The sequence below is a fragment of the Culex quinquefasciatus genome, chromosome 2, assembly GCF_015732765.1.
Source record: "Culex quinquefasciatus strain JHB chromosome 2, VPISU_Cqui_1.0_pri_paternal, whole genome shotgun sequence".
Classification (NCBI taxonomy): domain Eukaryota; kingdom Metazoa; phylum Arthropoda; class Insecta; order Diptera; family Culicidae; genus Culex; species Culex quinquefasciatus.
Genome location: NC_051862.1, coordinates 38,767,542 through 38,795,125, shown reverse-complemented (window position 1 = coordinate 38,795,125; position 27,584 = coordinate 38,767,542). Strand labels below are relative to the sequence as shown.

At 46.2% G+C, this 27,584-nt stretch overlaps 3 protein-coding genes across 3 annotated transcripts; 2 read left to right on the top strand and 1 right to left on the bottom strand.

Annotated features, from left to right (window-relative positions):
- The first annotated feature begins 34 nt into the window (after positions 1-34).
- Positions 35-13,209, top strand: LOC6037839 (cytoplasmic dynein 2 heavy chain 1). Its single transcript, XM_001847660.2, has 8 exons — positions 35-241; positions 308-806; positions 860-990; positions 1,045-3,413; positions 3,468-7,941; positions 7,998-12,169; positions 12,226-12,729; positions 12,802-13,209. Exons 1-8 carry the CDS (start codon positions 205-207, stop codon positions 13,078-13,080), a joined length of 12,465 nt encoding a protein of 4,154 aa, XP_001847712.2. The 5' UTR covers positions 35-204; the 3' UTR covers positions 13,081-13,209.
- Positions 13,127-21,912, bottom strand: LOC6037837 (polyribonucleotide nucleotidyltransferase 1, mitochondrial). Its single transcript, XM_001847659.2, has 3 exons — positions 21,630-21,912; positions 19,571-21,575; positions 13,127-13,439 (listed from the first exon to the last, which is right to left on the bottom strand). The coding sequence occupies exons 1-3, from the start codon at positions 21,779-21,781 to the stop codon at positions 13,245-13,247; spliced, it is 2,352 nt and encodes a 783-aa protein (XP_001847711.2). The 5' UTR covers positions 21,782-21,912; the 3' UTR covers positions 13,127-13,244.
- Positions 21,913-23,778: 1,866 nt separating this feature from the next.
- Positions 23,779-26,608, top strand: LOC6037836 (pre-mRNA-splicing factor syf1 homolog). Its single transcript, XM_001847658.2, has 2 exons — positions 23,779-23,947; positions 24,015-26,608. Exons 1-2 carry the CDS (start codon positions 23,906-23,908, stop codon positions 26,559-26,561), a joined length of 2,589 nt encoding a protein of 862 aa, XP_001847710.2. The 5' UTR covers positions 23,779-23,905; the 3' UTR covers positions 26,562-26,608.
- Positions 26,609-27,584: the final 976 nt, after the last annotated feature.

The window sequence follows — 27,584 nt, the reverse complement described above, 5'->3', positions numbered from 1 at the left end:
TTTGACACCTGTTGAATATACACGTTGCCGGCTTGTTTACAAACATCCGGCTCACCCACGTGGTACGCGGTGACCTTGGCGACACGGGACCCCACGCTGCCATGGCAACCAAACAGGAACAACACAAAATTTTCACCGGTTTACTAGATTGAGGTTGGCCAAATGATTGTAAAGTGTTTAAATTTGCATTAAAATAGTGTCGAAATGACAAATAGATTCAAATTTATTCACGATACGGCAGGTGAGATATTGTAGATTTACTACAAAATGATAGATTACAATAAATAATTGAGGTTTCTCTTTAAAGTTGAATTTTTCAACGCGTCCAACGCAGAAAACTCAGAAATAATTACCGACTTTCTGGAAAATGACGACGTTACGATTCTGGCCGCCGTGTCGTTGGATGGCGAAGTCCTTTTCCAAAATGCGGTCCCCGTGGAAGAGCAGTACTGCCTGCTGTTCTACAAGATCCCCAACTTGGACTACCACAGTCCGGCGACGGCACCCAAGATCGGCATGCTAACCCTAGAGGGAGGCCTCGCCAAGTCCATCTACAACTCGTTGCAGCGAGTTTTCTCTCCGTACATATTGAAAAAATCCGAATACTCGTCCGAAGTGAAGAACATCCTGCAGAACCTACATTCCAACCTGGGACTGTCGTTGGGACTGACCGAATCCGGCATTCTCTCGATTCAGGATGAAATTGGGTTTTGGGTGCAAAAGACACGAACGCTGCCCACCAAAGCGGATCGCGAAGCAGCGCGATCATTCGCTGAGATACTGGAGAAGGTCAATAGTAGCATGAAGTATGGATAGTAAATCGGTGTCAGTCTGAGATATTTAGTATGATTTATTGTAGGGACTCAACCGAGGGTAACTTGACCCAGCTAGACGACTTCATAGACGTTTGTCAGTCCCATCTGGATGAGATCTGGAGACTACCAAACCACTACCCGCAGAATCGAATGTGCAGCATTTTCGATCTTATCTGTAAGCATGCATGAATGTTCTAGAAACATACAGGTAACAACAGTTTCATTCCAGCCACCCACGTCGTCACTACGTGTACCGAAAACCTAAACGAACTGGACATCTGGGATACCGGATCGATTTTGCTGGATGCAGCCATCAACCATGTCAAGGAAACGCTGGAAGCGTGGTATCAAACCTTCGACAGTCTGACGCGCCTGTTCTGGCCCAACTACGAACAACACGCGTGGATCGGAGACCCGTACAAGTCCAAACAGCTGGACAAGTTTCGCACGCGCTACACCGAGATCCTGGAGATCAAAAACTCCAAAGACTTGCTGTATGCGCTGTTCTTCGACAGTGACGAATACTTTATCAACATCAGTGACATTGCCGAACCGTTCAAGGAAATCAACATCTACGACCTCACTCCGCTGGGCAACAAACGCTGGGAGGTCGCCAAGTCACGTATGGAGGCATCCCTCGCCAAGATCGACGAGAAGATTGTGGCCCTGTTGAAGCAACAGATTCACGAAAGCGTCGGTAACCCACGCCAGGCAATCCATGTGTTCGATCGCTACAAAGACATCTTCAACCGACCGTACGTTCTGAAAACGCTAACGGTTGAGCGGGAGCAGCTCTTTCAGAGCATTCCCACGATCATCCGTGAGCTCCGGGAGCTGCTGACCAATGCGAACTACACCGAAGACGATGTGACACCGATAGTGTCGGAAACCCGTTGGTATCGTGTTGTGGAGAAGCAAATCGGACAGCTGGAAGCCGTTGCCTCGAAAATTCTCCACGATCGAGATGGTTTCGAGAGAGCCCTCGGAAAGATAACAGCGTTCCACGAAGAAATTCAAGCAATGATCCATGCCAACTTTGAAAGTTGGACCGAAAACTCGAAAAGCGCAATCCGGGATGGAGAGCTGAGTCTTCGGGAAAACCAACCGGTGGTGATCTTCGACAAAGCTGAACGACAGCTGATGAAGGTCACCTTTGGGCCGAAGATCGTAACGTTCTGCGATGAAGCACGCCACTTGCAGAACCTCGGTCTGAAACTGGATCCAGAGATTCAGAAGAGCATAACACATTCAACAAAGTTCATTTCATACGCGCGAAGGCTACAGCAGATTGCGTTGTTTCACAACACAATCGGCGATCGGATGATCCCATGTCAACGACCAATCATGCTGAAGAACGCCATGGAGTTCGCAAACCTTGTCAAGAGTGAATCCGTATCTTGGAACGATGAAGACTCCGTTGAGCGGTACATAACCAGTCTGCAGGACGCCATCAAGCGGCTATCCAAGGACAACAATGCGCTGACGGGTTATCACGAGCAGGCAAAGAAGTCTGTACTGAAACTGATGGACACCGATCTGATACGACAGAGCAACGTGTGGAAGGAGGAAATGCGAACTCTCCGTGAGATCATCTTTAACCTCGAAAAGCAAGGCTACACCAACCTGAACCCTTTCAAATTACACTGGGATCACCAGCTGTACAAGGTGCTCGAGTACCAATACGTCGCCGGATTGCTGGATGTCCACCAGAAACTCCCGGACATCCACGTAGATTTGGTGTTTCGCCAGCAGCAAATTCAGTTCCGTCCAACCCTAGAGGAAGTCAAGTCCAAATACTACTCACAACTTCGTCGATTCATCGAGAAACCGTTGGGTTTCAAAGGCCTGTCGGAGCAGAGCTCGGCCATCTTCAAGGTGATGATCGAACGTAACGCTCAACACTTTTCCGTACTCTACGAAAGGGCCGAGATAGTGTTCCGTGAGTTGATCGAGTTTCGAGACAGCTGGACACCGTTCATTGCCCTCGGTATGACCGACATGGAACAGCTGTGTACGGTACACTGCACTACCTGGCAGCACTGGGATAACAACTTCCGGGCTTGCAAAAAGTTCAGCCAACAGATCGCACGGATTCAACAGTCTGAGAAGGAGATCGACTGCCTGATCGTCAATTACGCTCCACTGTGCTCGGACGTCGATGCCATCAGCAGACGCTACTGGGAAGCGCTGTCTAACAGTCTGCGAACGTCCATTTTGGACAGCATTTCCGTACTGCAAGAATATTTGGCGTACTCGTTCCAAGTGCTGCAGAACATCCCCCAGGACGAATGGGGCATCTCGGAGTCCAGTGCAAAGTACGAAAAAATCGTGTGCGATCTGCCCAAGATGACCGAACTGATGAAGTCACTGCAGGGAAAGGACAGCTGCCTGGCTGGATGGTGCAAGGAACGTGTTTCAGCTCTTGGAGGTATTCTGATTCAGTGGAACCAACTGCATCCGTTGATCGAGAACCACCAGACGCTGCTGCAGGGTCGACTGGATATTATTAAGGAAAATATTCTAAGGCAGATCAACGAGCTTAACAATGAAGCTGAAAAGTTTTCGATCAGATGGGAGTCAACTATACGTGATCTCGAGGTAAGATAACTTAAATAAAATTCAAACATCAAAGATTCACGTATCCTTTTCCAGACCAATGACAACGCGGACATGACGTTGTTCCGGGAGCGCCAAGGTCAGTGGCAGACCATCATAAGTCAACGAGAAACCCTACGGAAGCAAACCGAAAAGTTCAACATCAAAGTCCCCGAAAATTACGACGAGATATTCACTAAACTTGAAGCGGAGATCCGCGATCAAGGCAAAAATTGGGAAATCTTCAACGAATTTACCAACGACTACGACACCGTTGCCAACGAAGAGTGGACCATCTACCGGCGTAGACCACACATTTTAACCGACTTTCTAGCACGGTGGGAGAAATCCCCAAATCAGCCGCCAAGTGTCGCTAGCACTCGTATCGTGTCCACGATGGAACGCTATCGAGCGTGCATTCCAATACTTAGCTCTCTTCAGTCGGAAGCCCTAATCGAAAAGCACTGGGCCAAGATCTGCCAACTATTGAAAATTGACTCCAAATCCCAGCATGATCTGTGCTTGGGAGACGTTCTCGCCGTATCGGAAAATCTCCAACTTCAAGCGGCAGAAATCCAATCGATCGTACGGCAAGCAGCATCCGAGCACGTCATTAGGCAAGCGATCGTAGAGCTGGAACAGTGGAGTGCAACCGCAATGCTTAAGCTCATCGAACATACCGATTCGAAAGGTTCGGCAGTGGCGCTGATCAAGGACTACACGGAAACTTTGAACAAGATTGGCGACAACCAGTTTCTGTTGCAGTCGGCGAAGAATTCCGCCTCGTTCGAGTCTTTCTCAGATCAAGCAAACGTCTGGGAGGAAAAGTTGAACAACCTTGAGTACATCATAACCCATTTGAATCAGATTCAGAAGAAGTGGATCTACTTGCAGCCGATATTCGGTGCTGGAACGTTGAAAAAAGAGGAAGCCGTGTTCAAAAGCATCGACAAGAACTTCCGCTACATTATGAAGGAAATAGCAGATGATCCGAGGGTGGTGTCCGTGAACCGAATCAACAACGTCCTATCGATCATAGAAACACTACAGAGCCAAATATCTCGATGTCAGAACGCACTGAGTTCATACATCACTACAAAGCGAAACGTATTCTCCAGGTTTTACTTCTTATCGGACGATGATCTGCTGGAAATATTGGGTCAGTCTTCGAAGGAAGCGATCATCCAGAAGCACATACGGAAGCTGTTTCCTGGAATATTCAAGCTGACAATACAAGACTCCCGGATTGTTACGTTTTGGAGTGAGGAAGGTGACGAAGTATCACTAACGAATCCCATATCAATCACACCACCGATTGAAGAATGGTTGAATACATTAGTCGCAGAGATCAAAATGACCTTGAAAGCCCTGATCAAAAAGTGTCTAGAGTCCGATGCGTTCGATGATCGCGTAATCCGAGATTTTCCTATGCAGATTATCTGTTTGGTCAACTCAATCCATTTTACACGTCGCACGGAGAAAGCAATCTCCGGAATGCAACTAGCGGATCTCAAGAGACACATCCAGAGCGAGATAAATAGGTTTTCGACGCTGCTTCACAACAGTACCGACACGCTGACTCAGATAAAACTACGATCTCTGCTAATAGATTTGGTGTACCAATCTACCACCGTGGACTACCTCAGTAACCACAACGTAACAAATCTCCAAGACTGGTACTGGCTTCAGCAACTCAAGTTCTACATCGATCGCAATGGGACCGTAATAGTCAAGATGGTCTACGCTGAGTTCGAATACTCCTACGAATTCCTCGGCAACTACAACAAACTGGTGTACACTTCACTGGCACACAACTGCTATCTGATCCTTACCCAAGCGATGCAGCTCGGGTTGGGAGGTAATCCGTTTGGGCCTGCTGGAACCGGTAAAACCGAGTGCGTCAAATCTCTCGGAGCTATGCTAGGCCGTCTGGTGTTGGTTTTCAACTGTGATGAAAAAATTGATACCGCCGCAATGGCGTTGATCCTCTCCGGACTAGCACGTTCCGGCGCCTGGGGTTGTTTTGACGAGTTCAATAGGCTTCAGGAAGCTACGCTCTCCGCAATATCCATGCTGATACAACCGCTGCAGGTTGCACTTAAAGACAAACAGCAAGAGGTCCAGTTGAACAACGCAACTATACCGCTCAACAGCCATTGCTGTGTATTCGTTACGCTTAACCCCGCCGGAGAAGAGTACGGAGGTCGTCAACAACTTCCACTGAACCTGCAAGCACTGTTCCGTCCAATAGCGATGCAAGCCCCACGACCGCAACAAATCGCTCGCGTTACCCTATTTGTGGAAGGGTTTAAGCATGCCGATCAAATCGGTGCGCAGATCGTAGAGTTGTTTGAACTTGCCAACAAGATGCTGTCCAAGCAGCGCCACTACGACTGGGGTTTGAGAGAGCTGAAAGCGATCCTATCTGCATGCGGATCGGCGCTAAAAGGATCTCAGGACGAGTTGAGTTATGATCAGGAAGCCGGGCTAGCGGTGAACGTAATCCGATCCAACACCATGTCTCGACTAACGCTAGCTGACTGTAGACGGTTCGATATTCTTCTTGGCAGCGTGTTCCCGAAAGTAGCGATCGCAAGCGCTCACAATGAAGAGTTGCGATCAAAGGTGGTAGACGCTTTTTCAGTGCTAGGATTTCAACAAAACAACAGACAGGTGGACAAGTGCTTGGAACTTGCCGCACAGCTGCAGAAGCGAATGGGAGTTGTGGTCATTGGACCACCAAGATCTGGCAAATCAACTATAATAGCAGTGCTGAAAGAGGCTCTTCTCACCCAAGGTAACACAATCCGAGCGCACATCATCTCGCCGAAATCCATGAACCGCGTACAACTGCTGGGCAACCTCGATCCGGACACCCGGCAGTGGACAGATGGAGTACTGACGTCTACCGCAGTTGCAGTCAACGCAGAACCTAAAACGGTCACCTCGTGGATAATCTGCGACGGTGATGTTGACCCGGAGTGGATAGAGGCTCTGAATTCGGTACTGGACGACAACCGACTGCTTACGTTGCCATCCGGTTGGAGAATTCAGTTCGGTAGCAACGTCAACTTTATCTTTGAGACGCACGATCTGTCGACGGCCTCACCAGCCACCATTTCCCGCATGGGAATCATAAACCTAAACGAAGAAGATCTCCCCTATCAGCTGATCGTAAACGCATGGCTGGCAAAGCAAGCCAACGCCGATATCCTGAAGTCTTACCTGGAGCAGCACTTCTTCAAAGCGATTGACTGGATCGAGGAACGTAAATTTCGACCTGCTGGATATTCTCTTGTGAGTCTAGCTGAATCTGCCTTACTTGCGATCGATGGTGTCAAATGCAACGAGCAGTTCTGCACAGATCTGCTGTGTGGACTCAACGGAGTTCTCAACAGTGATGCAAAGAACAAACTCTCAAACCAGGTCTATTCTTGGGCAGACATCACCGTAACGGATAGTTCAGTCGCAGAGTACCACTATTTCAACAGCTTTCGAGACATGATCGAGCTGTACAGTACCGATGAGATCGCTGGGTCGTTCATCAACGAAAACGTCTACACGAACGTACTGGTTAAGACTCCGCTAATGAAGCTGAACGGAGAACTCTTGAAACATATAATTGGATCCAAGAATCGCCAGGTAGCACTCCTTGCTGGTCCTAGCGGTAACGGTAAGAGCTTACTGCTGCAGACGATCGTCGCCGAATTCAACGGATACCAGCTGGTGACCATAAATTGCAGTGCCCAGCTCAAGACATCCAGCATCCTCAATACCCTGAAGCAAAACTCGCTGGTATTGACAACGGTGAAGGGAAAAGAGTACCGACCCAAATTTTCCCGGATTGTACTTTACTTCAAAAACATCGACCTGTGCTCGATCGATTCCTGGGGAACCTGCGAGGTCGTCGAACTACTACTACAGATCATCAACCGCAGCGGCTTCTACTCGGACACGCTCGAGTGGATCAGCGTTTCCGGAATTCAGATCTGTGCATCCCTCTCGGACCTAAGCAAGGTACAGATATCTCCCAGGTTCCTGTCCATAAGTCACCTGGTGCGGATCGGGTACCCGAACCAAACAGACATGGAAAGTATCGTCAAGAGCATGATACTACCAATCTACAACCAGCTTGGAAAGACCCCTATCAAACTAAAACTGAACGATCTCGTACGGGCGATCATGAACATCTACTTCGAAATTCAGTCTCGGTTCAACCGCAGTGAAGTTCTGCACTATCGATTCACACCGAAAATGATCGAACGATGGATCAGTGGAATTCTGCACTACCCTGAAGAGAATTTTAGTCAAGCTCTGCGGTACGAGTGCAACCGGATATTCCGGGATCGACTGGTGACCGATGATGATCGGCAGGCGTTCGATGAAATTGTTAGGGACAACTTCCGAATGCTGCTGGAGTCCGATTCGAGTGCCGTGTTTGTTGCGAAGGAAGGTCAAAAGAATTCCGAACTGCAACTGGTAGATCGAGAGTACCTGAAGCAGATGGTCAATCAGACGATCGAGATGTGTAGTAAGTGTCAGCAAGTGTTCCTAACGTTACCATAACTAATCAATCTCCTTTTCCAGATTCCGAAGTAATCGTCGTAGACGTTCCCATGTCGGATACCTTCCTAAACCTCATCGCTTCAACCGTTCGTGCTCTTTCCCGTCCTCAAACAAACCTAGTAATCTGCGGAAAGATCGGTTCCTTCCGCTTGGAAGTCATCTACGTGGCCTGTTCCATGCTGAACATCAAGGTTGCTTTTCCGCAAACCTCCCGGAACTATTCGCTGATCGATTTTAACAACGATCTGAAAATCGTCATGCAAAACTGCGCCTTGGAAAACGAACCGGTCGTGTTTTATATTGACCACTCCGTTATCGAATATCTTGGCGACATTATGAAAACTTGTGAAGCTATCTTGGAAGGCGCCGAACTGACCGACTTCTTCGGTGACGACCTGGAGAATTTGGCGAACCCGTTGAAGGCTCAAGCCGCTCTGGAATCATTCCAAATGCCGCTGGCTACCTATTTTCTGCAACGCTTGAGGAATAACTTCCACTTGGTGATACTGCTAGAACATTCTTCGCCGAAAATTCGAGAACTCTTTGAGAACTACTCGGCGCTGTACCACAAATCGGAGATGCTTTGGATACTGGAAGATAAAATTACACCTTGTGCAAGTCTGACGAGATACCTTGCGGACATTGGCAAAGACCCGGTAGTACCACAGCCAACATTCTTCAACGATCTTCTTGATGGCAACATCAGCGAGTGGACCTACTCACCGAAGAGAAGAACGCTGCTGGTCCGCTCGTACCGTCATATCTACACCAACAACAAATCCGACAAGCAACTCTACAAAGACAAGATTCAGATCGGCGTCGACAAGCTGTCGGAAACTCACAAAGTGGTCGAGAAGCTCAAGTTGGAAGCCGAAGAGAAGCAGAAAGCACTCGCGGAGAAGCGGAAGCTCGCCAACCAATCACTCGAGATGATATCCAGCACGATGCGAGGAGCGAACGATCAGAAAACGGAACTGCTGGAACTGCAACGGAAGACGCAGGAGAGTAGCGTCAAGCTCATGGAGCGGAAGAAGGCTATCGAAGAAGAACTCAGTCTGGTGGAACCGATACTTCGCGAGGCGAGCGCTGCAGTCGGACAGATCAAGACGGAAGCCCTGTCGGAGATACGATCGCTGCGAGCACCACCGGAAGCGGTTCGTGATATCCTGGAGGGTGTACTGCGGTTGATGGGTATCCGGGATACGTCGTGGAACAGCATGAAGACATTCCTGGCGAAGCGTGGGGTTAAGGAGGACATTCGGTCGCTGGATCCGGTACGAATCAGTCCGGAAAACTGCGCATCCGTGGAGAAATTGCTGCAAACGAAAGCAGATTCGTACGAGCAGAAAAATGCAAAGCGAGCTTCGGCGGCAGCTGCACCCCTAGCGGCATGGGTAATGGCGAACGTGAAATATTCGAAGGTAATTCAGAGCATCAAGCCGCTTGAGCGGGAACAAATGGAGCTGCGGGAGAACTTGGAAAAGGCAGAATCCGAGATGAAATCTCTATCCAGTGGGTTGGATAATGTAAACGGCAAGGTTAAAGAGCTGTCGGAACAGTTGAATAGCTACACGCAGGAAGCTGCCATGTTGGAGATCAAGCTGCAAGATGCCAAGCAGACGCTACATTCAGCGGAGGTGCTCGTACAGAGCTTGAGTTCTGAGTATGTAAGCTGGAGTACGGAACTCGAGGAACTGAACGCAACAATAGCCAACATGGACAAGCGAAGCTTCCTGACAGCGTTCTGTATAACGCACTTGTCGCATCTATCTCTAGATCAACGAAAAAACGTACTGAACAAAATTGCACAGTTGGTGCGCGAGGAACCATTCGACCTTGACGAACTCATCACCAATCAGGACAAGATCATATGGGAAAGCATGGGACTGACAGCAGACCAGCAGTATCGGGAGAATGCAACCATTTTGAATCAATTTTTGATGCTACCGTTTGGCGTTACACCGGTCCCTCTACTAGTAGATCCCACTGAGCTAGGTCAAAAGTGGCTAACGAGTTACCTTCAGTACCTGAACCGAACCTTCGAGCTAACGCACCAATCTGCGGAACGATTCGGCTACATCTTGGAGCTAGCGATTCGCTTCGGAAAGATCCTGATTGTCCGCAACGTCAACTCGATCGAACCTCCACTGCTATCCCTGTTCTTCACCCGCATCCACAGTCGATTCAACAAGCGTATGGTTCAGGTCGGCAACAAGCTGATCGACCTGCACGACGACTTCAAGCTGATACTGGTAACGCAAAACGAACGCATAAACCTGGGAGCGGAACTGCAAGCGCACTTTATGAACCTGATGTTCACCACAACGGTCGCTGGGCTGACGGATGTTCTAACCGCGAGGTGGGTGCTGGCGAAGGATCCGGAGGTCGAGAAGAAGCGTGTGGATCTACTGCAGGAGGAGGGAAAGCTGATGAAGGAAAAGCGGAGCTTGCAGAACAAGTTGCTACAGGAGTTGTCTTCGTCGTCTGGAGATATCTTGAAGAATGATCCGTTGCTGAATACGCTGAACAGTATCAAGGCCAGTGCAAGCTCGATCGAGCAGTCTTTGGGTGAGTTTGTCGGAATACGGGACCAACTGATGGAGCACTACGATCGCCGTAAGGAGTTGTGCAGGCTGGCCTCCAAGTTCTACATGGGTATCAAACGGTTCTACAGCATCAACGTGGCCAAATTTACGTCGATATTTTTGACGGTCATCGATAACGAGAAACACTCGAGTGTAGAGGAGCTGTACAAGCTGCTGATCAGAAGAATATTTTCGCTGTTAAGTCGTAGCACGCCAAAGAACGAGCAGATGATCCTGGGATTGAACATCTGCAAGCAAGCATTTTCGGAGCAGATTCCCGAGAAGGAGTGGGAATCGTTTGTGCTCAACTTTACCAATGCAGAGCACACCCCGGATCAGCAGATTCCTTCCTGGGTTAAGCAGGAGTGCGTTCCGAAGCTGATCGCTCTGAAGCAGCAACATCCGGAATTGTACGCTAAGCTGAACCTGGACAACGTCAACAACTGGGAGAAGTATATCGAATCGAACGACGGGATTGTCCCAGTTGGCGTCAGTGACTTCCAGTCTATCCTGGTGGCACAAGTGCTTAGACCGGATCTGCTGATCCGAACGATCACCCGCTCTGTTCAAAACATCTTGGGTCTTAAAACTCTGTATAGTACACGTCCCTCCGTCAAGGTCCTTTCCGACGAAAGTGCCTCTGAGGAACCACTTCTGCTGATAACCGCCTCCGGCATTGATCCCTCGGACGAAATACGAGAATTCGCCAAGCAAACCATTGGCCTTTCAAAGTACTCCGAGTTTGCCGTCAGCAAGGGTCATGAACAGGAGGCACTTAAGCTGATTACGGAAGCCGCATCGGCCGGAGGCTGGGCCTGCATCAAGAACATCCACACCGTTCCGCACTGGCTACGGCATCTGGACGAAGAACTCAAGCAGGCAACTCCGGCCGAAGGATTCCGTCTATGGCTGACGTCGGAAACCGATCGCAACCTGTACGAAGTGTTTCTGAAGAAGTGCAACAAGGTTATGTTCGAGCCACCGTCCGGACTAAAGTACAAGATGAAGTTATTGCTGGAACAGCACGGCGGAGCCGCGACTAAGAAGCGAGATTACAAGTCGATCAAGCTGTACGTGGGATTGTTTCTGCTGCATTCGATTGTGCAGGAACGACGATCGTACGTGCCGCAAGGTTGGAGCAAGTGGTACGACTTTTGCGAGTCCGATCTGCGAACAGCGATGCAGTTGATTCGGTATACGGAGGGATCGAACACGCTCAAGATTCACTGGCCACTGATACAGGGTCTCTGCGAAAAGGTTGGCTACGGAGGTCGCATCGACAACGATAACGACTTTGAGAAGCTGGAGCTGTTGCTGCGGGAATTCTTCGACGAGAAGATCATGACGAGCCGGTGGCAGCCGATGTTCATGAACGTTAGCTTTCCGAACTCGAATCATTTGGAGGACTACTTGAAGGTCGTCGAGCAGCTACCGGACACGGATACGCCCAATCTGTACGGAATACCAGCATCTACGAACGCTTCTAGGGATGTCATCTTTTGTAGGAATACCTTGAAAGAGCTGCGTCAGAGCTACTTCAGTGGCGGAAGTGTTCAGAACTACGAGAAGCGGATCAAACCGATCATCAATCTCTGGAACAAGCTGATGGTAAGAATTAATATATTCTAAATAATCTCCAACTAACCCCGAACAAACAATTCCAGAACGCAACGATCGCCACCCGCCTCGATTCGGTCATCGATCGCAACCGGAACCGCCACGACCCGTGGATGATCTTCGTGCTCTCGGAACTAACTACCGTGCGCAACCTGTACGAAGCGATCGACGGGTGTCTGCAAACGATCAAGGGCTCACTCAAGGAGATCGCGACCATCTCCGGCAAAGATCGCACCATCCTGACGACCATCTGCGACAACCAGGTGCCGCTGCAGTGGCGGAGGCTTTGGAGCGGGCCGAAGACGGTGATCGAGTACCTGAAGGCGATTGGGTTTAAAACGCGCGAAACGGAACTGCTGTACAACAAGGTCGCGGAGGAGAACCCGATCGTGGAGGTGAACTTTAACAATCTGTTCAACGTGGAGGCTTTTTTGACGACGCTCAAGATGGTCAAGTCGCAGGAGCTGGGCGTGTCCACCACGGAGCTGAAGCTGTGTGCGTACTTTGACGAGCGGAAGCGGGAGAAGGCGGTTACGGTGGCGTCGCTGTTGGTAAGATACGAATACGAACGCTTTTTTCTAACGTCTAACTAACTTTTTTTAAAATTATGTCTTAATTTCTAGATCGACGGCGGTTGCCTAACGAACGGCAAGCTGGGAATCCAGCACGGAACTCCGCAATCTGGTTCCAACCTTACGGGACCGTTCATTTTGGACTATGCTGTGTCAACCGTGGATCAAAAATCGAGCGCCAAAAGGGAAGATCGGTTCGAGATTGCGCTGTACAACAACATCTCCCGCGATGCACTAATCTGTCAGATTGCAATCGAAATTGGACAAGGACTAAGTCGAGCGCAGCTCGTCGCAGCTGGAATCGCGCTGATCGTACCGGAAAGCTACTAATTCGTTAGGGACAATTTCTTTCACAAAACACCTAGTCACACCCCAGTTACGGTTTGTCTTACGATTGTATTTTTTAGTGAATTATTTACAAAGGTTTTTAAGCACCATTAAACACTACTTTTGAACACACTTCTAGAGTCTTTTTTTATTTCTGTGAAATTACCCTACGAGGACTTCACATCGTGCGAGCTTCCATTGCCGTTGGAAGAAGAGCGGTCAAGATTGCGGACCGGGGAGGAGGCAGGACCTTGGAGAACTTTGCGCGAGAGGCGCATAAACCCGGACACCGGATCGCGGCCAAAGTACTTGACTTGAATTTCCGAGCCCACCTCGAAGCCTAGTACCGACGGGTGTGCGATCTGCAATAGAGTGGAAGTTGGGGGAGTTGTTTTTTTTTTAGATAAGATTTTGAATTCTTTTCTAATTGTTGTTGTTTTTTATACGACAGTCTGTTAAATTTGTCTTGAAATTGTTAAATAATTAAGGTAGGATTTTAAGTAAAATTCCATCATTCAGTCAAAACAACTTAAATCAAATTTAGGCAACCCACAAAATTTAAATTCCAAAACATTGTACATTTATATAAACCATTCCAAGCATCAAAAATGTTAAACCAATTACAGGTAAGTATTGCTTCAGACAAAACCTATACAAAATAACAATCATTGTTAAATAAGTTAATAAGTTCTTCGATTGGCGTTTTAACAAAAAAAAAAGACTAAAAAACGAAAATAGAAAAAATAAAAAAAGCCCTTTTAAATATTATAGATGTTATATATATTTCAATTTTTAACAATGAAAATAGAGGCACTAAATTCCAGGATGTCATCAATTGATATTTTTTCAGAATTTTAATTCAATTCAATTCCCGGTCAATAAGGAGTAGTAGATCTCTACAATTTCGCAATTTGTTCACGATTTTCAAATTTTCATTTTTTGATTTGGATGCAACTACGTCCATGCATTCCTTATTCGCAATTCGCAATTTTCAGTGTAAGAACGGGCCTTGACCGATCTTATGCACTAGGTTCCCGACGAACACGCACTGCCCTTACACCTACATCTCACCCTTGCTCTGAGTCAGTACGAGCAGCACGCTAGAACACGCTTTGAGTGTTCGTGCCAGGCATGCACACCTTCTTTTCTGGTTACGCATTTTAACTCGGCCGGGGGTGGTACATTAAGTAGGGTTTGATGTAAGTATAAGCGCCTAACCATTTATAGTGTGCCTTTCAACTTTCATTAAAGCAAAAACTGTTTTATTTTTAGTTTGAATTCAAAAACTTATTGTTATTTACTGTGTCTTGTTTTCTCCTGAAATCTTCCCTATTGTTGAGTCTGTTTATCTGTTGCTATTTCTTTTGTCGCGGTGTTTTGTTACAATTTTTGGTCCTAAGCATGTTATGAAAGTTTACCAAAAATACAATAGTAATATTTGTGTTAATCCTTTAGTCATTCCATAAATTGAGTAAGGGCTCAAACCTCACTTGTTTCAAAAAAAAGGGTGAAGATTGAAAAAAATAGACAGTAAAAGAGAATTTATTTTATAAAAATCAAGTATCAATAGTAAGAGAATGATGAGCGTATTTTGAAGAATAAAAATGAGAAGCTAGATGTATTAGATGTAAAATTAGACAATAGTTAATAAATAGAGATACAAAACAAGCATAGAATATAGTAATGATAATTTATAGGACAGATACCTAAAGAATTATTCAAATAAATAAATTCGCAATAAAATCAAAAAAGATTAGGCGAATGTTAAATAGACTTGATGTTACTAGTACATTAAGGAAAAGTATATTTTTAAGGAAAAAAAAACAAAACAAAGTTTGTTACAGTAGTATCAATTGATAGAAAAGAGTGGAAAAGCTTTGAGAGATAAGAGAATCAAAAGTTAGTAAAATTAAAATCAAATGTTGGATATTAAATAGAAGAATCAGTGAAGAATTGGGAATCAGAAGAGCAAAATAAAAATAGGAAATAGGTGGTAGCTGAGAATGAAAAGAAGAGAAACCCCGTTGTGCGATGTTTCAGGTACATCCACAGCAGTTGACTCAACATACTGCGAATCAAAACAATACCGTCTACAATCACAAATTACTTCCCTTTCCCACATTGGCGCGCCCCTTTCTTTTAGCCGTCTCGATTCTGACTCACGACGGTCAAAGGTTTACGAGCCGTTTCCACAGGCCACCACCTAGGTCATCATGAAAACCAAGCCAACGTGGAGGTAAGAAAATAGGACACTCGCAAGGAACCAGAGCTATACTGTTCATCAGATAATTCGGATGATCTAACAGAACTACGGATGTAGTTAGTTACGCTCCTTCCAGGATGTTCCTTACGTGGACGTCAACCGAAGAGCACGCAACAAGGTCAGTGTCATTGCATGCTCTTAGGTATCAGTCCTTGGCCTGCAACTACGTCCATGCATTCCTTATGTCAAAATAAGCAGTTTTGCAACATTAGTTTTTCCACACAGGTCTTCATACATATTTGGGGTCATGCAAAATGGGTATGTAAATGAATGAAATTCTGTAATTTAAGAAAGGATTTTATGATCAACACCGAAGACACCAATCCGGCAAAAAAAATATTTTTTTCGAGCAAAATTGAATTTGCAATCAAAAAATACTTTAAAACTTTTTTTTTATGGAATGTACTGTTTTTGATTTATAGCTACTTTTAGGTATAAATTGCGAATTCTTTTCGTTTTTTTGCATTTAAGGAATTTTGAAAGAAAAGCATCTCTGACAATTTTGACACTTTTTTAGTTTGTATCCCGTTGGTTGGTCGAAGTCAAACTAAAAAGTGACGACCTGTCACTTTTTACACGATGCTCACGCACACTATCAAAACAAACGTTTAGTAGTGTGTGTGAACTCCGTGTAAAAAGGGGGTGTCAAACTAAAAAGTAACCCCGTTCATTTAACAACAGTTGGTGTCAAACCATCTGGGTTTGAGTGTGATAATGCTCTATTGGTCCGAATTTTTTATGTTAAAAAAATCAACTTTCTGAAATTAGAAAAATTCTCTATTTGTTGACCTTTTTAAAATCAAATTAAATCGAACAATTCAAAAAAGTCGATGGGGGAAAAGTTTGACTAAAAAGAAGTTGTTCGGCCAAGGGGCCGGCTCATAATTCCCTACGTTGTGTTTTGTTGTTGTTGTGGTCCAGGCACGTAGAATATTTCCAATTGAATAAAACAACTGATTTGCTGAGACTGCTGAGCCAACCGTCTCGGACGATGGTCAACTGTTGTAAACTGTTGTCATTTCAATAAAAAAAACTCTAGAAAAGTGTTCGTGAAAACACTAAGAACGATATTATGCATGAGCATGAGCATGAGCATGAGAGACCACCCATGGTTGTCCTTCTCCGTTGCTGAACAGAACCGTAATATCCTTTCAGCACTACTGATCATAGGCTTCGACTATCAAGTGGTATTTCCCTTATCAACAGCATGTACGAATGCGCTGAAAAGATAAAACACCATGATTGCCAAAACAAGACCAGTTGCGAATAGGTAACAGTCATTGGCCACCAACGGCGCCCGCCATGTCAGTTTGTAGATCTCGATTTTAAGGGACGGGAATGTTAGTTAGCGCAGGTTGCTACTAGGGCAGCTGATTTACTCTGTGCTTACACCCCACAAGCGCCAGGAACCTGAAAATTTGTTAGTAGGATAGGGTGTTTGGTCAGGATTCATCATAGAAGATGATGATGTGACCCAAAATCATAGTGTTTGTTGAAAGGTATTATGTTTTATTCTCAAGGCAAGCAATCGGATGCTGCGGATGAGTCATTTCCCGTTTATCGGCTGTTAACTTTTAATTGAAATGGTTTTATCTTAGACAGCCGGCTGTGGACAGATAGAACCAAAATTATTTGTAATTAAATGATGAAGGATTTAACAGTCTGACTTTTTAATTGAGATGTTTTTACGAGTTTTACATGATTCATGTTTAGTGGGGTACTGATTAACGAAGCGAACGACGAGTTACAATGTTTATCGAGCTGAAATGGTATGATAAGGTTTTGTTGTTATTGCACACCGACGACGAATGCGAAAAAACCCTGCGACCCGACCGAAAGGCATCGCAAATCAGACTGGCTCAATTGTCATCGATGACAACCAGAGCCAGCCGCACCTTTACACACATACACGCACGCGAAAAAAAACGGAAAACAAAAAACGAAAAACACACCGACGACGAACGCGAAAAAAACACGACCCGACGGAAAGGCATCGCAAATCAAACTGAGGAAATGGAGAGAAAGAAAATAACATAAAAAATAAAACCTAATCACATAAAACCAATCACCCCATGCACACAAATAGCAACACAAAAGAGACGAAAATTATCACGAAAAAACAGGACTGCGCGTCCCAAGAAGCACTGCACTTTTGATCTTAAATATAATAATACAATATAATGAATATTTAATAAAATCCCTTCACCTATATACAATAACCCCGCACCCAAGCACACAAACAGCGACACAAAAGAAATGATAATAAGCATACAAAAACAAGACAGCGCGTCCCCGTGGTCAGCGCACTAATGATGCCATTATTTAATTATCTAATTTTTTATTTATTTTATTTTTTTTTGTATTTTTTGTATTTTTTTTTTTTTGTATTTTTTTTATCCATCTAAAACTTCTAAAACTTTTTTGGTGCCTTCAGTATGCCAAAAGAAGCCATTTTGCATCATTAGTTTGTCCATATAATTTTCCATACAAATTTTTCAGAAATTTCCAGAACGGGCCAAAAATCTTTGATGATAATGATTTTTTGAATCAATACTTTTTTTTTTCAAAAAATCAAAATATTGGTAGCCCACAAAACACTAAGAACGATATTATTCGTAAAAACAAACTTGAAATTTCGTAAACTTTTAAACGTTTAACAAAAAAATTGAAGAACATAATGATTCAAATCACGGTTTATTTTATGAATACTTTTAAACGTGCAAGTCATAAGCACTCTGATAGCATTTTGTAAAATTTGTTAGCTGTAAAAACGACAAAGTTTTATATTTTTAATTCTCAAATTTATTAAATTAAATTTATCTAAATAACTCATTGACAGTTTTTGTTACACCATGGTGTCATATCGGCAAAGTGTACGGATTTTTGCTCAGCAAGAGTTGGTAGCCTTAAGTATAAAGAACAAGTATTGTATTGTGATTATTTTTTATTTTTCCATAAAAATATTTTCAAAATTTCAAAACCCGACATTTGAAAATAATTTAAGGAGGAATTAGACTACAACAAACCCGCACTATTTCTTGTTTGAACAGTTTGCCAAACTCGCAATCAAAGTCAAATGTATGCAGGCTGACGTGCAGACAAACTGCTAAACAATCAAAAAATTTGTTTGCGAATTTGTTTGTTTGTTTGTCGTAGTCTAATACTTCCTTAATTTCAACGACTGACAGCTGTCAAAATTCAATTCAATTCAATTTGTTTTTAATAGTAAATAATCAATTCACAATTTCGTAATTCTTATAACCTAATAGAGTTTTGGAGTACCTTTCAACTATGATTTGTTCTTTTTGATGTAATTGGATATTCTAACAATGGATTTGCCATGAGAAGGAAAAATTATTTTAAAAAAACCTTTGAAATGACAGCTGCTAAAAGTTTGATACCATATTGATTTTGCAAGTAGAACATAACCAAGCTTTTCGGTACCCTCAGCAAACGTCAAATCAATACAAATTGCGTATCTCTCCCAGAAAAGATCCGGCAGCAATTTTGTATGGTATGACGTTTGGTACCCTCCCAAAAAAGGTAAACAAATCACTTCGTGAATCAGCCAATGCTCATAAATCAATTGGATTGAAATGTCAACATAAGTTCAACAACTGATTTTGATGTTTGAGTGCTATTATTAATTCTAATAGTAACCAAAACATAATTTTACTCTTTAGTGATTAGGTCGTTAACTCTGTCCAGGTGTAGGAGTCGTCTCCCTGGGTAAAAAACTTTTCTAAGGCTTTCTAAGCCTAGTAAAAAAAATAATTTAATCCAAAAATGACGAACTTCTCATCACAGTGTCCTGATGCAAACAATGATCGAGCTCGAGCTGTCACAGCCCTGCGAAATATGTTGGCTGAAATATCGGGCAGTCAGTTAAAAAAAACCAGCTAGAAATCGCTTGACAAAAAACTTTTGCTAGAAAGAGAAAGCAAATCTGATGCAAACAAACCTCCATCTGCCATGTAAACATACTTTGAATGTGTTGTTAAATTTCTGTCTAGAAAGCCCTCTTGGTAGAGTTCCTGGTCGTCAGTTGAAATCAAGGGATGGATTGGATCTTAAGTAAAAAGAGGTTTAAATTGCCTCAACGTTTCAAGCCTTCAGACACCAAATTTCGAGTAGGAATCTCGCCATCGAGAACGCCAAGGCAATGCTGGCTAGTCTTCTAGTCTTCAAGTCTTCCAGTCTCCCAGTCCCAAACATCAAAATTTCGCTTACCTTTCGCTGATCGAGCTGCGAATTGTGCAGCAACGCCGGCGACATCGACGGGTACAGCGTCACCATCACGCCGGTGTCCTTCATCTCGACGATTTTCGCCGTGTAAATTGCGCCAAACTCCAGATCCGGCACCTTTTCCGTCTTCATCAGCGTTTCCAGGTACTCTTTCGCCTCGTGCATGGCCGCCTCCGAGGGGGCAAATATCCGGAACTGGTTTTCGTCTTCCTGGCTGAACTGGACGCCGGTTTCCAGGTAGAGCCGTCGGATGTTGATTCCTCCGGGCCCGAGCAGCTTCGATCGCTGGTGGGGCTCGATCTGGAGTTTGTCCGTGACGGGCCAGCAGTCTTTTTTCAGGGTGCGAACGGTGCTAATGGACTCGTTCATGAGGTCGAGGATTTTGAAGCGCGCTTCCATCGCTTTCTGGAGGGACTCCATGACGACTTTGAGCGGGATTCCGGGGACTTTGATGTCTGCCTGGATGGCGGTCATTCCGCGGCGGGTTCCTGCGACCTTCATGTCCATGTCGCCGAGGTAGTCTTCAATGCCCAGCAGGTCGGTTAGTATTCGGTAGTCTTGAAGGTGTTTGGTGTCGTTGTTTTCGTATTTGGTCATTAGGCCGATGGCCACTCCGGCAGCTGCTTCCTGAACGGGGATGCCCGCGTCCATGAGGGCCATGGAGCCCGCGCAAACGGTGGCCATCGAACTGGATCCGTTAGATTCGAGTACTTCTGCGGTTAGGCGAATTGTGAACGGATTGTCGTTTGGAATGATTGGCAGTAAGCCCTTCTCAGCCAGGGCACCATGACCGATTTCTCGCCGTCCTACGGGTCCAATCTTGCCCGTTTCACCAGTCGCGTACGGTGGGAACTCGTAGTGCAGGAAAAAGTTCTTCGATTTGACGCCCATGTCCAGAGATGTGATGGGATCCAGTTTTAGGGCGCTTTCCTGCGAATCCAACGCAACTGTCGCGAAAACCTGCGTCTGTCCTCGCTGGAACAACGCCGAACCGTGCAGTGGTTTGTGCATGTTTACGCTGGACGATATTTTCCTTAAGTCGTCCAAGTACCGACCATCGCAGCGTCGATTCTCCTCGAAAACCATCTCCCGGAAGACACTTTTCGTGAACTTGTTGAAGCATTCCCCTATCAATCCCGGATCTACACTAGGATAACTCGACCAAACCTTATCGATCGTGTCCGTTCGGGTCTTACTAACCGCCTGGTCCCGACTAAACTTGTCGTGCGTGAAATCTCGGAAAATCTCCCTCAACCGCATCTCGGACATCGTCCTCACAGCCGCCTCAATCTCCTCATCGGCCTGCGGTAACGGTTCCAACGCCCGTTTTGGCTTACCGTGGCTCTTCTGCAGCTTCTCGATCCCGTTGATGATCAGCTGCGCCTCCTGCGTGCCCTTCTTAATCGCCATCCGCAGCTCATTTTCATTCACAATGTTGCCCCGACCTTCCAACATCACCACCAGGTTCTGTTTCGTAGCCGAAACGACCAAATCCAACGCTGAAAGCTGCAGCTCCTTCCGCGTCGGATTAATTATTATCTCGTTGTCCACCAACCCAACCCGAACCGCCCCCACCGGACCGTTCCACGGAATGTCGCTCAAACTGAGCGCCGCCGAAGCCGCATTTATCGCCTGCACATCCGGCAGATTGCTCGAATCAATGGCCAACATGTTGCACACCAGTTGCGTGTCGCATCTAAACTCCGCTGGGAAAAGTGGCCGCATCGAGCGGTCCACCAATCGCGCCGCCAGAATTTCCTTCTCCGACGGGCCCATCTCTCTGCGCAAGAAATTTGTGGGAATTCGACCGGCCGCGGCCGCCTTCTGTCGGTAGTCCACCACCAGTGGCAAAAATGAAGCGTTTGACCCACCGCCCCCCGGCTTCTGCCGGGCCACCGCCGTCACCATCACGGCCGTGTCCCCGACCGTCACGACGGAACATCCATCGGCGAAGCGCGCGTACTTACCGGACGAAATGCGAACTACGCGACTGAAATAGAAAATTGTAAGACATAATTTAAACTGTTTAAGCAGACCACCCTACCCTGTGCTGAGCGAGATGTCCACCTCGGGTGATTCCAATCCGGAACTTAACCGACGGAGATTTGACGCTCCAGCGTTGAGTGAATTCACCGAACCAAGCACGTATTTTGCACTTTTCCCACAGGAATTTAGAAACCTCAAGTGGGCTAACATTTTTCGCTACTTTTAGTTAGTTTTCACGAAAGAAACGCGAGATTTTTGTTACAAATTTTAAAAAGAGACTCGGTTACGAAAACATGTTGTGAAACCGCGCGGACCGGCTGTCAGACAAGCACACGTTTTGTTTTGAATATCGTCGTTTGCGAGGCGAGAAAGGGAAGAGGCCGAAACCGACAAACGAATTATTTCTTTGTGATTGGTGCTAGCGGTCGTGGCTGCGCACTTTTTGCTTTTGCAGAACAAATTTGAAGCTTAGATTACTGCGCGTATTCCCGAAAAAGACACGCGGCATACCAGCCTCGAAACGACGCGTCGCACTTTCGGCAAATGCGCGCTGTCAATTCCAATACTGTGCGTTTTGTTTTTGATGATCTTCTTCTTCGAATTGCATGGCATTGTTGCCGGGAATGTTTTTTATTGCACCAAAAGTGCAGAAAATCGCTGGCAACAGTGTCTGCGGGACATTCTGAAATGCCGCGCGGCGTGTACTTTCGAGAGAAACGGACAATATTATTATGAGCATGAGAAACCACCCATGGTTGCCCCTCCGTTGCTGAACAGAACCGTAATATCCTTTCAGCACTACTGGTCATATGCTTCGACGATCTAGTGGTGTTTCCCTTATCAACAGCATGTATGAATGCGCTGAAAAGATAAAACACCACGGTTGCTAAAGCTAGATCAGTTGCTAATAGGTAGTTATTGGCCACCCGCGGCGCCCGCCATGTCAGTTTGTAGATCTCGATTTTAAGGGACGGGAATGTTAGTTAGCGCAGGTTGCTACTAGGGCAGCTGCAACGAGCGCCAGGAACCTGAAAATGTGTTATTAGGATAGGGTATTTGGTCAGGATTCAACACAAAAGATGATGATGCGACCCAAAATCATAGCTCTATCATTGCGAACAATAATGTAACAAATTTAAGCTTCATTTTAGCACCCAATTCTTAAATTCCTAAATTGTTAGAATTTTCCCTCTGGTTTACTCTGGTTTATTATAGCAAAAATACTAAATACATCTTTCAATATTATTTAAGATTCTGTGTTTTGAGATTCGAAATTATACGACAATTTGGAATTTAAAAAAATATAGACACGTTTGAAATTTTCAGTCGCATTCAAATGAACAAATCTAGAGTTTTTTAATAGGTCCTATAAACCTAATACAATAGTTTATAGGACCTTTAAAAAAACTCTAGAAATCATTTTTTTTGTCAAAACTTATTGCAAACAAGCACCGCGCGAAGAAACGTCCAAGACCACTTTCTGTTTCTGTTCCTTTTCAGTTTTTGCTTTTTGGGTGTTTTGGAAACCGCCTTGAGTCAGGGGTATTAAAAAACACTCAAAAAGCAAAAACTAAAAAAATGGTATTGGACCTTTTAAAAAAACTCCAGATATGGAGCTATGCGTTCCTTCCAAGCGGGTGACATCTATATCTCACTACAGGCAGCTCGCATGCAGCCAACACAAGCTGTCAACTTCGGCACCAGAACAAAAGGGAGCTGTCAATTACGGCGCCAGCACAAAAGAACAGCTTTTCGTTACGGAACCATACAAAGTAACTGCGCACTATAAAAAAAGTACAAAAACTGCAGGCATAAAAGGGCTATAAAATAATTATTGATTTTATGAAAAATGTTACCAGTATGTAACTTTTAAAGTTAGTGTATGTTTTTCAGGTGATTTTTATCAATTTGTTTGCAAAATAAAGTACTAAAGTTTGGATTATTAAGGACACATCGGGCAGTTGACCTCATTCAAAGTTGTACTTTTATCACATGAAACATTCAACTTAACTACTGTGTAATTTGCCACCCAACATGGCGGCCTTTAGCATCCTCCTGGTTCCTTCCGATCATCTTTAGGGAGTTGTGTAAATATGTTTTTGCCCAAATTTAAATAACGCTCCCCACAGTGCAGTGGCTGGTGCTACCAGCCACTGCATCGCGGGGCAACATCAACAAATCCCAAACGTCAAAAGAAATCAAACGCGTTTCGCACCGGTTGTTTACAAACGTTTAGCAAGTTTTTCCTAAAAATTGTGATACCTATTTCCCTCGAATTTCCCGTGCTTTCCGGTTCCAACCTGCCTCAAACTGGTCGCAACAAGCCGAGCCACGATGCCGATATCTGCGGGCGTTGATTTGGCGGATGTCTTCTTCGTAAGTATCGCTTAAATCGCTGTTTATAAATTTCCTCTAACAAGTTGTTTATTTTTCAACGCCACAGAATGAAGAGGACCTGCCGTACGAGGAGGAAATCCTCCGGAACGCGTACTCGGTCAAGCACTGGATGCGGTACGTCGAGCACAAGCGCAATGCGCCCAAGTTCGTGATCAATACGGTGTTTGAGCGAGCGTTGAAGGAGCTGCCCGGGTCGTACAAACTTTGGTACAACTATTTGAAGACGCTGCGGCGGCAGGTTAAGGGCAAGTGTATCACGGATTCGGAGTATGAGGAGGTTAATAATGCGTTCGAGCGGGCGTTGGTGTTTATGCACAAGATGCCCCGGATTTGGATGGATTACTGTGCGTTCATGACCGGGCAGTGCCGGATAACGCGGACCAGGCAGCTGTTCGATAGGGCGTTGAGGGCGCTGCCGATTACGCAGCACCACCGGATGTGGCCGCTGTATTTGCAGTTTTTGCGCAAGTTTGACATCCCGGAGACGGCGGTTCGAGTTTGGCGAAGGTATCTGAAGCTTTGTCCGGAGGACGCGGAGGAGTACGTGGAGTTTTTGGTGTCGATTGGACATTTGGACGAGGCGGCGCAGCAGTTGGCCAGCATCGTGGACAACGAGAACTTTGTGTCGAAGCACGGCAAGTCGAACCATCAGCTGTGGAACGAGCTGTGTGAGTTAATTTCCAAGAATCCGGACAAGGTTCACTCGTTGAACGTGGACGCAATCATTCGGGGAGGTCTGCGTCGTTACACGGACCAGCTGGGTCACCTGTGGAACTCGTTGGCCGATTATTACGTTCGAAGTGGACTGTTCGATCGGGCGCGGGATATCTACGAGGAAGCCATCCAGACCGTAACGACGGTTCGTGACTTTAGCCAGGTGTTTGACGCGTACGCCCAGTTTGAGGAACTGAGCTTGAGCAAAGTGATGGAAGAGATGGCCAAGAATCCGACCCCGACTGAGGACGAAGAAATTGACGTGGAACTTCGAATGTCTCGCTTTGAATATCTGATGGAGCGTCGGTTGCTGCTGTTGAACAGTGTCTTGCTGCGGCAGAATCCGCACAATGTGGCCGAATGGCACAAGCGCATCGAGCTGTTCGAGGGCAAGCCCCACGAGATCATCAACACGTACACGGAGGCGGTGCACACGGTTCAGCCAAAACTGGCCGTTGGCAAGCTGTACACGCTGTGGGTTGAGTTTGCCAAGTTTTACGAAAAGAACAAACAGCTTCCGGATGCGAGGATTGTGTTTGAAAAGGCCGTCCAGGTTGACTACTTGAAGGTGGATGAACTGGCCAGCGTTTGGTGCGAGTGGTCCGAGATGGAAATCCGCGCGGAGAATTACGACGAAGCGTTGAAGATCATGCAGCGCGCAACGGCGATGCCCAAGCGGAAGGTTGCCTACCACGACGATACGGAGACGGTTCAGATGCGCGTTTATAAATCTCTCAAGCTATGGTCCATGTACGCGGATCTTGAAGAGTCCTTCGGGACGTTCCAAACCTGCAAGCAAGTTTACGACCGCATCATCGACCTGAAGATTTGCACGCCCCAGATCATCATCAACTACGCGCTCTTCCTAGAAGAACACAACTACTTTGAAGAAGCGTTCAAAGCGTACGAAAAGGGCATCTCCCTGTTCAAGTGGCCCAACGTGTACGACATCTGGAACACCTACCTCACGAAATTCCTCAAACGCTACGGCGGCCAAAAGCTCGAACGTGCTCGCGATCTCTTCGAACAATGCCTCGACGGATGTCCCCCAGACCTGGCGAAAAACCTGTACCTCTTGTACGCCAAACTCGAGGAAGATCACGGCCTGGCCCGTCACGCGATGGCCGTCTACGAGCGCGCAACAACCGCCGTCAAGGAGGACGAAGCGTTCGCCATGTTTAACCTGTACATCAAGAAGGCCGCCGAAATCTACGGAATCCCGCGCACCCGCCAGATCTACGAAAAGGCCATCGAGGTCCTCCAGGAAGCGCAATCCCGCCAGATGTGCATGCTGTTCGCCGAGATGGAAACGAAACTCGGCGAAATCGATCGGGCCCGCGCCATCTACGCGCACTGCTCGCAAATGTGCGACCCGCGCATTACGGCCGAGTTCTGGCAGACGTGGAAGGAGTTCGAGATTCGTCACGGCAACGAGGACACGATGCGCGAGATGTTGCGCATCAAGCGATCGATCCAGGCCACGTACAACACGCAAATCAACATGATGTCCGCGACGTTGATCAACTCGGCGGTGACGGGAGCGGGCTCGTCGGAACCGAGGGATGCGATGCGCGCACTGGAGGCGAAGGCAGCGGAAACGTCGGCCCGGGCGATCGCGGCCGTTGGGGCGAGCGGCGGCAACATTATGTTTGTGCGGGGTGAGACGCAGGGCGGGTCGAAGAACGCTGACAAGGTGGTCAATCCGGACGAGATCGACATCGACGAGGATGACGAGGAGGAAGAGGATGAGGAAGAAGGGACCGAGGGTGAGGGTGGGGAAGCTGCGGAGGACGTTAGCAAGAAGATGCCCATTCAGAAGCAGGCGGTTCCGGCCAAGGTGTTTGGTAGTTTGCGACGCGAGGAGGAGGAGGATGAGTAAAGTAGGTTGGGTGTTCTACTAAGAATGAAGAAATTGTGAACAATACAGTGTTGAGTTTTGGTTTCTGGTTAAGATGACGTCCCGACTTCTAATTAATTCATTCAATCCTCAACTCTGCATGCAAAGTACTCTCCCGAACCCTGTTGAGCAAGCTGAAAGAGATGACCGAACTCTTTTCGACGAATACCTACTGATCGCAAGACACCAGTTCTCACCGAGGCATTTCCGTCGCCGATGTCAGGAGGGACGGAACACAAGAAGTTGTTGAGTAAGTTTGAACCAATCACGATGAACTAACTGGAGGAAACGATACGGCCACTTAAGAATTGTGCTGGAGTTGAAAATGTCACGAAACGGGTCATGATGGATGCTTTGGACGTGGTTGCAGTTGAGTTGCTGGATATCGTAAACAAATCGCTGCCTTGAGGTGAATTCCCAGACGAAAGAAGACCTTGGTGATTCCCATCCCAAATTTTCATAAGTCGAAGAACCCGGAGGACCACAGACCTGTCCACATGTTGCCGCTGTACGAAAAGGTCATTGAGACAACCGTGAAGGAACAACTGATGGCGTTCATAGATCGTACTGGTGTGCTGCTGAATGAACAATCTGGCTTTCGGAAACATCACGGAAGACGTGGAAGCAGTGTATCAAAGAAGGAAGAGTTGTTCTATCAGTCTTCGTAGATCTGAAGCGGGCCTTCGAAACCATTGACCGAACGAAACTAATAGGTGTTCTCAAGAAAAGCGGAATACGAGGCACGGAACTAAAATGGCTCAGCAGTTACCTGAAAAACCGGACACAAATGACAAGGTACAACAGCGCGGTGTCATCAGAAACGGCAGTCAAGCTCGGAGTACCGCAAGGAAGCGTACTAGTCCCACTGCTGTTCATACTATACATAAACGACATTAAACGTGCACTGAAAAGAGGACAGGTGAATCTGTTCGCCGTTGACACAGTTTTTTGTGATTGGTGACAGCTTTGATGAGTGCATTGACATCATGAACGAAGAGCTAGTCG

Bases quoted from the DNA above. Each gene is read 5' to 3' on its own strand.
- LOC6037839 (XM_001847660.2), top strand. From the start codon at position 205: ATGACAAATAGATTCAAATTTATTCACGATACGGCAG. The intron at 3,414-3,467 runs GTAAGATAACTT...ATCCTTTTCCAG, and splicing joins CAACTATACGTGATCTCGAG to ACCAATGACAACGCGGACAT. The intron at 12,170-12,225 runs GTAAGAATTAAT...AAACAATTCCAG, and splicing joins ATCTCTGGAACAAGCTGATG to AACGCAACGATCGCCACCCG.
- LOC6037837 (XM_001847659.2), bottom strand. From the start codon at position 21,781: ATGTTAGCCCACTTGAGGTTTCTAAATTCCTGTGGGAAAAGTGCAAAA. The intron at 21,576-21,629 runs GTAGGGTGGTCT...TTTCTATTTCAG, and splicing joins GACATCTCGCTCAGCACAGG to TCGCGTAGTTCGCATTTCGT. The intron at 13,440-19,570 runs GTAAGCGAAATT...ACTCTATTGCAG, and splicing joins CGCAGCTCGATCAGCGAAAG to ATCGCACACCCGTCGGTACT.
- LOC6037836 (XM_001847658.2), top strand. From the start codon at position 23,906: ATGCCGATATCTGCGGGCGTTGATTTGGCGGATGTCTTCTTC. The intron at 23,948-24,014 runs GTAAGTATCGCT...TCAACGCCACAG, and splicing joins ATTTGGCGGATGTCTTCTTC to AATGAAGAGGACCTGCCGTA.